The sequence below is a fragment of the Notolepis coatsorum genome (genome assembly GCF_963971535.1).
Source record: "Notolepis coatsorum genome assembly, chromosome: 1".
In the NCBI taxonomy this organism is placed as follows: domain Eukaryota; kingdom Metazoa; phylum Chordata; class Actinopteri; order Aulopiformes; family Paralepididae; genus Notolepis; species Notolepis coatsorum.
This window is the reverse complement of record NC_140165.1, coordinates 26,358,176-26,370,393: the sequence shown is the minus strand read 5'-3', so window position 1 is coordinate 26,370,393 and position 12,218 is coordinate 26,358,176. Positions and strand designations below refer to the sequence as shown.

Genomic DNA, 12,218 nt, shown 5'->3' with positions numbered 1-12,218 from the left:
TGAGTACGGCTGAGGCAATTCCCAAAGCACGGACCGGACATGACAGGTGAAGGCCCGCATCTAACTCACCACCGTGAGGAGGCGGATGAAATGCCTGAACCACAATATCCCTGGAGCGGAAGAACTCCGGATATTTACAGGCACGAAGGCAGGATTAGGCCGCAGAGTGGCACCGCAATCGGAACGAAAGACAGGCACTCTGGGCGTACCGAGAGAGCACAAAGCACACCCACGCGTCAGCGGAGGTGACGGCCAGCAAGAATGCGGTCTTGAACGACAGCTGTTCCAACGGCGCCTGCTCGAGCGGCTCAAACGGGGCCAAGGACAACCGACCGAGGACCAGTTGAAGATCCCAAGTCGGAGCCCAGGAGCGTTGCACCGGCTTAACGCGTCGAGCGCCAAGCAGGAAACGCTTCACAAGAGGGTGGCTGAACAAGACATCCCCTCAAACCCCTCATGATAGGAGGATATAGCTGCTGCATATACCCTCACCGTCGAAGCCGACAGTCTATCAAGGAGAGACTGGAGGTAACTAAGGACAGCATCCAGGGGGCAGGAGACTGAGTCCCGGCCCCCCGCCTTACACCACACTTGGAACATACGTCATCTGCCCGCGTAAGCGCGACAGTGGAGGGAGCATGCGCATTCCGGATGGTAACACCATCAGGATCAAGAACCTGCGCCCCTCAACGTACCCGTCCCAACAACTGACCTAACAGATGTATGGGGAAGAATCCCTGGCGGCACGGCATCGGTCCCAGACCTGCCTGGCTATGTCCAGACGTAATCCTCACCCGTCAGGATGAGGACCGCCCCGCGACAGTACACCTGCACCCACATTCTCCCTGCCGGGGATGTGGGGAGCCCTCAGGCCGCGCAGATGGAGGACGCCCATAGCCAGCCGCCCGCCGCCTCCCTGTCTGTCGATACACGACACTGACGTCGTATCGTCCGTCCTGATCAACACCATTTGTGGACCAGAAGGACCGCTTTCAACACCAACACATTGAACGTAGCGCAGACCGGGCAGCATGGTTTACCAGCTGCCCCCTACTGCGTTGGCCCGACGCGTCACCAGCGAGGGAGGTGTCGGTGAAAACGCAACGTGAGACAGCGCCGTAACCATCCTAGGACGAAACCTCCCGAGCGTGGTGACAACACGCTCTGAGAGGGATGCCCATAGCCCTCCAACCGTTGACTGGGAAGAGGAGTACTCTACATCCAGTCTACAGCAACCCCAGGCTGGTAGAGACCTGCCTGGTACGAGACCTGACGATCCACCTTGACCGCGAAGGACCAGAACGTCATCAGGGCAGAACACTCCGTAACCCCTGACGACGCAGAGGCCCCAGTGCGGCCTCCACGCACTTGGTGAAGATGCGGGGAGCCAGAGAAAACCGAACGGCAGCCTCTGGTACTCATACGCTAACCCTGCAAAGGAAGCGTAGGTAAGCCCTAGGATGGAAGATCGGAGATGCGCATACGCATCCTACAGGTCTATGGAGGAGAACCAGACCCCCACCTGACAGTGTTCAACAGGTAGGAGACGATCCAAAAAATGCTGAACCTTCCCATGGGACAGGTCCAGACTGGGTCTTACACCCCTCCCTCCCGACTTCTCAGACAGAGAACACCGGGAGGAGAACGCCACGACGATGGCTTGCTTCGTCCACAGAGATTGGATCTCGTTGACCAGAGCTGTCACTGCTGGAGACCCTGACAATAGGGTCTGTACCAAACCTGAAAACGGGTGGGGTTGTGTAAACACAAGTCCCCGCCTCAGCGTTCTCTCCATCCACCTCGACATATGGTACTGCCGTAGTCATATGTGATGACACTCCCAACGCACCCGCCGTCATGTGGCGCAGGTCCGCCAGGAACTGTAGATAGTTGGCCCGGTCACCCCGCTGTGCGTAGCCAACCCTGGAACCGTGCGAGCAGCGCGTTCCGTGTCGGGGCATCTGACCCTGACACCACCCACGAGGCAATCGCACCCAAGGGGGGACCCCGACAGAAAGGGCCGGTTTGATACGTGGGGCTTCCGATGAAAAAAGCCCCCCCACTGAACACCCCTCCAGAACATGCTGAGGAGTTGTTCTGCAGCCGGACATGCAAGGTGTAAGGACCCCATGGGTTCCTACACACCGTAGCCCTGCAGTGATATTACTACCACCCCAAATCACGCGTGCCTGCGACCACTGCCAATATTTCAGGAGTGGGAGGCACCAACATGATACCTGGCCTGGCGAAGGCGAGGCCGGGGAAGCCCGCACTGTGTGCCTCAAAAGGTTTTGAGCCCCCCTGCTGACAACACTTAAGTTGACAGACGTAACACCAGGCTCAACCAACACAGCTTATGGTGTGGGAGCCGCTTGACAGCACAACATTCTCACGGACAGACCCAGGCTCAGCCATCAACTGGGTGTCAGCCCCTGTCCCCATGAGAAGCGAAAGGGGGGCCGCCCGCACTTCAACGAAGGCACGCGGCCCGCAGCCAAAGGAAACAATCAGAGCCCACTTTTTCCGCTGGTGTTGGGGAAGGGAGTGATCGGAGAGCGGGCTGCTTGCGGCAGGACGGTGACGGCTTGTTTGTTCAAGCCGAACCCATCCTACATGGCCGATCCCTCGGCCGCCAAGGCTGTCGGCCTTGTGGACACCTGTCGAATCAACGCCCAGGATACCTCCGGCGGGGGAAAACATGGCCGCCTGTCGAGGGCCTCGTCATCGCCGCTGACGAGGCCGTGCTCTCTCTTCTTCTGGCTGCGCGGTGTGAGGCGGTGTAGGGCCTAGGACAGTACCGCCCGCACTCCAGCAGAAGACCAAAATCCCCTGCGGAGAGGGGAACCCTGAGCGGTTATAGCTTGCGGCTGGGTCAAAGCTAATAACGTCAACAACCTCGCGCGATGTGTCGACGTCGGCTGGCCCTCAAGGCCCCGCCACCAGACACAATTTTTTTTAATAGAAAAAAACCAATTCGAACACAGTTCTAATCGCTGCCAATTCCATACCGTGGCGGTACAGGCTTTAACAGCCCACCAGCCACTCGCCAGGCCGACCCACCCATGGCGTCGGCCGGGCGGGGCACTGTTTCAATATGTCAAAAACAAAGGACTGATGTTAACACGGAGCACCAGTGGTGGTTGCAAACAGCAACCTCCACTGTGGTGTGCACCATGAAAGGGTTAAATGAATAAAAGAACTAAACCACAAAATACTGTAGAATGAGCAAACCCATATACACAATGTTAAGGGGAGGCGGACCAGAGCGAACTAGTCCCACCTTCATTCAAAATATTCACAACAGCACACCAGCCCTAGCTTAGCCCATTTACCAAAAAAGGTAAACAAAGCCCCCCCCCGCACTACTCCCCCAGTATACCGATTGACCGTCAGTATGAATGGTTGAGAGGAGAGAAAGCTGTAGCAAAGACAGACCTTCTCATAGCAGAGTGACAGAACGAAACAATAGCCCACTACACAGGGCCGCCTCAGGGGGTGGGGGGCCTCGCGTTTAAATCTCGCACAGGGCCTCACATTTCTCCCAGGCGGCCCTGTGTACACGTCCTTATTGAGACTATATACACACCTCCTTATTGAGATTATATATACTGTACACGTCCTTATTGAGACTATATATATACACCTCCTTATTGAGACTATATATATACACCTCCTTATTTAGACTATTATATATACAACACCTCCTTATTGAGACTATATATATACACCTCCTTATTGAGACTATATACCTCCTTATTGAGACTATACACCTCCTTATTGAGACTATACACCTCCTTGTCACACACACTGACTACAGCAGAGTGATAATGGTGTGTGAACCAGACAACTACTACTGTACTACTGTACGTGTCCAGATTGAAAACCCTGTCATTCATTAATCAAGCTGTTCTATAGACAAACACCTGTGTTTGAGGTCAAAATGACGGCCACAGCTGATAAGAGTTTATGGCTACGATCCATACCGGGATTCATCTATCATCACCCATTTTATATTATTTGACAAGGGTAGAAATACTTTGTAGTGATACAGTAGTGAAACAGTGCAAACTGCAGTGTTTGCACGTTTTCCCCCCAACACGGACCATACCAGTCTTTCTGACATGTGGGTCATTCTTGCCTTGATACAAAAATCAAGGCACCTTATTTTTTCATAATTTTGTAGTTTTGTGCTGATTCACCACCATTGGCTTCCATTGTATCTGAAAATGTGTCTTAAAGGAACACGCCAACATTTTGGGAAATTAGCTCATAGTCTTTTCCAGAGAGAGACAAGAAGATAGATACCAGTTTCGTCTCTGTGCGTTCAGTAGAAAGTTACTGTATCTGGCTGCATGTTAGCCTAGCTTAGCACAATGAATGGAAGCAGACATGACCGGTTAGCCTTCGGGAGAGGTGTTAGTTGGACAATGCCTAGGCTAACTGGTCATGTCCGCTTCCATTCATTGTGCTAAGCTAGGCTAACGTGCAGCCAGATAGCTTTCTACTGAACGGTTTTTACTGAACTAAAATGGTTGACATACTATTACTTTAAACGCACAAAATATCAGTTGAATACAATTAACTCATTCAGCGCCGGAGCTTAATCCGCAAGATAGCGCTAGTGCGCCACCGCTGTAAGTCAATGGGGGACTGCAAGATTTGCAAGTGCTTAAAATATATCTTAAATTATAGCTATGGGTCTAATACACCTGTCGATTATCAGTGAGTTGCTTCCAGTCAACATGTACGAAACAGATTGTTTTTTCATCGGTACATTTCCGTTTTATAGCCTTTTGAATATGAGTATAGTTTGGGTGCTTCTGAGTAATTCCAGAGAAAGACGCGATAATAGCGTTTTAGTGGAATACACTAAACACGTTGTAATTTTTCGCCTGATTATCGAATCTTCCTGAAATCAACGCTAGATCATCATCATTATTATCCTTCCTCGTGCAAGCATACAATGTGGTTTAGACTGGCGCGCCCCCCCCCCCCCCCCCCCCTCCTGCACCCAACGGCAGCAGCCACACATACACACACAGAGACAGCGTCGATCGGGGTAGAAATAAATATCAGATCAACGATCAAATTTATATCTGTTCTTACCTTGTATTTGATGTAATGCAAAAGAAATAATCCAATTATCTGATCCCCATTCCAAATACTGCTTGTGGAGTAGGGATGTGCATCTCCTCACTGAGGCCGATGCGATGTGCATCTCGATACGGTGCCAACGATACGATACATTAACGATACATTTGAAGCACCGGGCGATGCGATGCGATATGATTCACCCCCTGTTGAGATACGATACGATTCGATACGATTTGATTCAACATAATGCGATTCGGGGCGATACGATGCGATTCAACACGATGCAAAATAATAATAATAATAATAAATAATACAATTGTATGGTATGACAGAGGATTTGGTTGTATTCCTTATATGCAGCTTATATTATTATTAAAAATAAAAGAATCTACTGTAAGACAATTTATATAAAAACTCTTGGGTGCTTAAGAAGACTTTTGCATAAACTGTCTTTTCTATCCACTTTAGCTAAAAACACACGAGAGAGAGAGAGAGAGCCCCTCCCCGTCTGAGCAGCCGTCGACAGTTGATGATGTCACACACTAGACTAGGTCACTAGGATGCGTCTATACTTTTTTCCGACCGTAGCAGCTCCATTATGTCAACAACACGGAGCCAGCCTGGATGGATTGCATGAAGCGATATAATTAAGAAATGAATAACCAATAAATGTGAAGTTATATTTGAACCCCTGTTGTCAAGCGTCTTCAATATACCCCCCCCCCCCTCCTCACTAATGGTACTGGTGTTGCAGAGTCACTTTAGTTAGACACTAGTTTAGCGTTAGCTGAACGGCTAACTGGCGTTAGCCAGAGGCTACTAGCGTTAGCATGTTGAGCAATTCTATTCATGTCTCCTCGACTTCCACTGTTTGTTGATAACTGTGTATGCCTTATATGTAGTAGCGAAGCAATAGTATCTGCTATGTGTGTGTGCAGTCACAGTGCACTACTGACAAGTGGATGAGAGGAAATTATATCAATGCATCGGTTTTTGACGATGCAAAGACGCTACAACAAGATGCATCGCGAGTTCAGCCTGACATTTTGCCGGCGCGGACTTATTCCACCGGTGCACTTGCATCGTGAACGTGTATGCCGGCGCACCGATGCAAATCGATGAATCGTCACATCACTATTGTGGAGGTCCGTACCACATTACCGCCCGTTTCACAATGACGGGCGGGCGGGGTTACTGTTCCAATGCATCGTTGTTGAGGCTTACCTCGCCTGAGTATTTAAACCCCGCCCGCACGGCTCGGATCGTTCCAGAAAATAAACTACACCATTCCCAGTGGAGTGCAATACCCGCTGGAAGGCGTAGGCGGCGGTATTTGCCCTTTTGCGAGCTCCGACCCATTCCCAACAATAACATCAGGCTGGATGGATGAAAATGAATGGATATCGCTAATAAAAGAAATAACGATTAAAACCCGACTATACTCGTGATTGGCGCTCAAGCGATGGCGAGTTAACCCGACTATCATCGTGACTGGCGCTGAATGAGTTAATGCAAATATGCAGGCTCCACAATATGCAGGCTACTATGATATGTCGGCACTAACGTAGAATGGAATACATTTGCAAGTAAATCTTATTTACATGTATGTTTTGCAAATATTGATTGATGAATTCCAGGTAGAAGTCTCCCCCAACCCGCCCCAAAAAACTCTTGAGAACAAAGAATGAAGAATAATCTGTGAAGAATAAAAACCTGTATGTCTTCATGCATTCTTCATACTTGTTTAGAATAAAAGCCTATGTCTTCATGCTTCTTTATACTTGTTTAGAATAAAAACCTATATGTCGTCATGCTTCTTTATACTTGTTTAGAATAAAAACATTTGTCTTCATGCTTCTTTATACTTGTTTAGAATAAAAACATTTATGTCTTCATGCTTCTTTATACTTGTTTAGAATAAAAACATTTATGTCTTCATGCTTCTTTATACTTCGACTAGTCGAGGTCAGCCCTATTGTGACTATATATACATACCTCCTTATTGTGACTATATATACACACATCTCCTATTGTGACCATATAGTATTTATCTATCTGTCTGTCTGTCTGTCTGTCTATCTATCTATACTGTGTGAATGTATTTCTGCTTGCATGTACACACTCTCTCTCTCTCACACACACACACACACACACACACACACACACACACACACACACACACACACACACACACACACACACACACACACACACATGGTTGTAAAATCACGTGTAGATAAAAAATGCATATTACTTTTATTATTATATTATTACTCTGTATTAGAGAGTCTCATCAGATACAGTATTACAGCTTGGTTTGGTAACCTGTCTGTACAACTAAAGTCCAAACTGGTCCGTAAAACCGTATATTCTGTTTGGTTTTACACAATATGTCTATCGGTGTGTTGTGTGTGTGTAAATCTGAAGACACACATGAGAACTCATACAGGAGAGAAACCACTGTTCAGTTTAAGCTGACAATAGACATGAAAAGAAGAAGGAACAGGTTCCAAAACAGTTAGCTATATCTACAATAGGAATATCATGTATGTATGTATACTAAGCAGTATGCACAATAGGAGAAAAAGAAAAAAATAGATATATAATATATATATATATATAAATAAAGTGTGTATATGTTTTGTACATAAAACTATGAAACTTTTGTAACCTTTTGTTTTTGCAAAATTATTTACTGAATTATGTTTCTTTTTTTGTATTATTTTTTGTGTGTAAATAATGTAATGTAAAAAGGGTAGGCAATTATAAGCCTCGGCTTCAGCCTACACCTTTTCGGTCATTTATTTTTTTATTTTAATATTCTACTACTATGCTTTGTAAAAGAAGACTGAAATAAAATCATTCATCATCATCATCATTATTATCCTTCCTCGTGCAAGCATACAATGTGGTTTAGACTGGCGCGCCCCCCCCCCCCCCCCCTCCTGTACCCAACGGCAGCAGCCACACATACACACACAGAGACAGCGTCGATCGGGGTAGAAATAAATATCAGATCAACGATCAAATTTATATATAGTGTTCTTCATGGCCGCCTAGTTATAGTTGAAAGTGGGGGTGCAATTTTTTTTTTTTTTTTTTTTTTTTTTTTTGACAGGCAAGGGGTGGTTTGGAGGGTGTCTGGCACGACCCCCTCCCTGGCAGATTTTTTTTTAAATTTAATGAACCTGTACGTGCAATTTCCTGCAATATAGAGCCTTCAATCTTGACCAATAAAGCTGCTCTTTTCACTATAAAACTCAGTTTATATTGCAGTATGATAGCCAATTACTATAATAATAATATATTAATATATATATATACTGTATATACATTGTATATTGATTTTTCGCTCATTCATTTTTATTAAATCAATCTCCTTTCAAATAGGCCAAGTTTTTAATAAGAAAGAGAAAAAAGATATATTTCCATTACCTGTAAATCTTGTGTCTCTTTCTCTCCTTCTCTGCCTCCTCCCTGAGTCTGCAGTGCACAATCATGACATCGATCTCAAAAAAAAAAAAAAAAAAATTGAGGCCCCTCGTCACTATAGGCCCACGGGCCGCGGCCGTCGTTAATACGGCCCTGCTCGTCTGCCATATAGATAGCGTTAAAGTGGAGATGAAGCAGTGAGCAATGTGATCCTAGTTTGTTTGTTGTGTACCTTGTGTAAGACAGGGTTCTATAATCAAATGTGAAATCTATCTTATTTGTCTGAAAAATATAATATAATATCCCTGTTTTCAACATGGGCGCCGCCATTTTGTTGCTGACGTCATGGCTGACGTCATGCCGGGGGTTGGGTGTATACACTCTGGTTAGCTGCCTATATTGAATGGGTCAGTCAGCAAATAAAATGTTGCCTACAAAACAACGGGACCGCGGTGGTTCTGTTTGTATTGCTCCTGGCTGTTCAAACTAATTTTACCATGTGAGAGAGAGGAAAGTTGGTTAATTTCCACAAACTACCAGTGAAAAAAACAGTGTTGTTGACATGTTGGCTCGGTCTGGCTGCACCCAGGCGGCGCGACCAGCCTGTTGGACAGGGAAGGAGGATCTGCAGCGAACACTTCATTGCCTCGGATTATGTTGTTGGGGTGGGATGTTTGTCCAGAAGACCACTAATCAGCTGAAGCCGGACGCGGTTCCCTCGGTCTTCGACAGACAGACCGGCGTTAGCTCTCGGGAGCGATCGCTAGCTAGTTGGCACCAGCCGGGGCCCGGCGTTAGCTCTCGCTAGCTAGCGTTAGCAACCGGAGCGTCGCGGAGCATTCAGCCTGCTGGCTACCTAGACCCACTTCAACCAGCGTCGCGGAGCATTCAGCCTGCTGGCTACCTAGACCCACTTCAACCAGCATCGCGGAGCATTCAGCCTGCTGGCTACACAAGCTGTGTAGCCAGCAGGCTGAATGCTCCGCGACGCTCCGGTTGCTAACGCTAACTAGCGAGAGCTAACGCCGGGCCCCGGCTGGTGCCAACTAGCTAGCGATCGCTCCCGAGAGCTAACGCCGGTCTGTCTGTCGAAGACCGAGGGAACCGCGTCCGGCTTCAGCTGATTAGTGGTCTTCTGGACAAACATCCCACCCCAACAACATAATCCGAGGCAATGAAGTGTTCTCTGCAGATCCTCCTTCCCTGTCCAACAGGCTGGTCGCGCCGCCTGAGTGCAGCCAGCCCGAGCCAACATGTCAACAACACTGTTTTTTTCACTGGTAGTTTGTGGAAATTAACCAACTTTCCTCTCTCTCACATGGTAAAATTAGTTTGAACAGCCAGGAGCAATACAAACAGAACCACCGCGGTCCCGTTGTTTTGTAGGCAACATTTTATTTGCTGACTGACCCATTCAATATAGGCAGCTAACCAGAGTGTATACACCCAACCCCCGGTATGACGTCAGCAACAAAATGGCCGCGCCCATAATGCTAAATGCTTCAGAAATGTACACAACAAATCGTTTTTTCTTAGAAACTGCTTATTTTTATAACGTGACTTCTTCTGTGGCTTATCTAAATACTAATGTGATGCTATGAATATGTATTTATCGCACTGCTTCATTTCCACTTTAACGTTTGCAAATGAAGTCAACGTCATCCAGCTCACACCACATATCTAGATAACGTTAGCTAGCGGCTAGCACTAAAGCTAACGCCAACCAGAGAGGGAAACGTTATTATTATTTATTAGAGGAAACCGTATGACCAGATCGCAATTCGGGACCGTGAAACACTTTTATTGTATTGCGTGGTAGAACCGTAGAAGTTCTACTACCACTCAATAGTAACTTATGTCTAACATAATCCTTTTATTTGAACAACTTACTGGAAAAGCCTGCCTGCCCGCCACCAATATTATGACACACTCTGTGGGCTTTGATATTTACACTCAGCCTACCTGCAGCCAGACTGCAGCGCTGTGCACCAAGGTCTACGCGCTGGAGATGGGAGGCACTGGATCAAACCATAATGGGGCAGGGGGGGGGGGGGGGTTCGCAATCTTTGGAAACTTAAAAACTTGTTATTAAGTGTCATTGCGTATTATTAATTTGATTGAAATTACGTAGTTATGGTTAGATTTATATATTGGGGGGGGTATATCATATTTTTCATATGATCAAAAAGTGGTGGAGCAAGATCATACCCTTGCTCCCCCAAGTTCAATAGTGGGAGAGCAGATGCTCCCAGTGCTCTTATGGCCAGGCGCCTATGGTGTTCTTACCTTGTATTTGATGTAATGCAAAAGAAATAATCCAATTATCTGATCCCCATTCCAAATACTGCTTGTGGAGGTCCGTACCACATTAACGCCCGTTTCACAATGACGGGCGGGCGGGGTTACTGTTCCAATGCATCGTTGTTGAGGCTTACCTCGCCTGAGTATTTAAACCCCGCCCGCACGGCTCGGATCGTTCCAGAAAATAAACTACACCATTCCCAGTGGAGTGCAATACCCGCTGGAAGGCGTAGGCGGCGGTATTTGCCCTTTTGCGAGCTCCGACCCATTCCCAACAATAACATCAGGCTGGATGGATGAAAATGAATGGATATCGCTAATAAAAGAAATAACGATTAAAACCCGACTATACTCGTGATTGGCGCTCAATCGATGGCGAGTTAACCCGACTATCATCGTGACTGGCGCTGAATGAGTTAATGCAAATATGCAGGCTCCACAATATGCAGGCTACTATGATATGTCGGCACTAACGTAGAATGGAATACATTTGCAAGTAAATCTTATTGTAACATTGAATGGAATCATCTATGTTTTGCAAATATTGATTGATGAATTCCAGGTAGAAGTCTCCCCCAACCCCCCCCCCAAAAAACTCTTGAGAACAAAGAATGAAGAATAATCTGTGAAGAATAAAAACCTGTATGTCTTCATGCATTCTTCATACTTGTTTAGAATAAAAGCCTATGTCTTCATGCTTCTTTATACTTGTTTAGAATAAAAACCTGTATGTCGTCATGCTTCTTTATACTTGTTTAGAATAAAAACATTTGTCTTCATGCTTCTTTATACTTGTTTAGAATAAAAACATTTGTCTTCATGCTTCTTTATACTTGTTTAGAATAAAAACATTTATGTCTTCATGCTTCTTTATACTTGTTTAGAATAAAAACATTTATGTCTTCATGCTTCTTTATACTTGTTTAGAATAAAAACCTGTATGTCGTCATGCTTCTTTATACTTGTTTAGAATAAAAACCTGTATGTCGTCATGCTTCTTTATACTTGTTTAGAATAAAAACCTGTATGTCGTCATGCTTCTTTATACTTGTTTAGAATAAAAACCTGTATGGCGTCATGCTTCTTTATACTTGTTTAGAATAAAAACCTGTATGTCTTCATGCTTCTTTATACTTGTTTAGAATAAAAACATTTATGTCTTCATGCTTCTTTATACTTGTTTAGAATAAAAGCCTTTGTCTTCATGCTTCTTTATATTTGTTTAGATTAAAAATCATTATGTCCTCATGCTTCTTTATACTTGTTTAGAATAAAAACCTTTATGTCGTCATGCTTCTTTAAACTTGTTTAGAATAAAATACTTTATGTCGTCATGCATTCTTTACACTTGTTTGCAGGCTGCCTGTTTGAGAAGACGCTTTGTCCAAGGG

At 45.7% G+C, this 12,218-nt stretch overlaps 1 protein-coding gene across 1 annotated transcript in view; it reads left to right on the top strand.

Annotated features, from left to right (window-relative positions):
* Nucleotides 1-12,160: 12,160 nt before the first annotated feature.
* ptprnb (protein tyrosine phosphatase receptor type Nb) overlaps nt 12,161-12,218 on the top strand; it is a gene marked incomplete at both ends in the record, with an annotated part of 74,876 nt that continues 74,818 nt past the window's right edge. Inside the window, one exon of the mRNA XM_084313433.1 lies at nt 12,161-12,218. This exon is cut by the window's right edge and continues 18 nt beyond it. Within this exon, the coding sequence (XP_084169559.1) occupies nt 12,161-12,218 (58 nt within the window).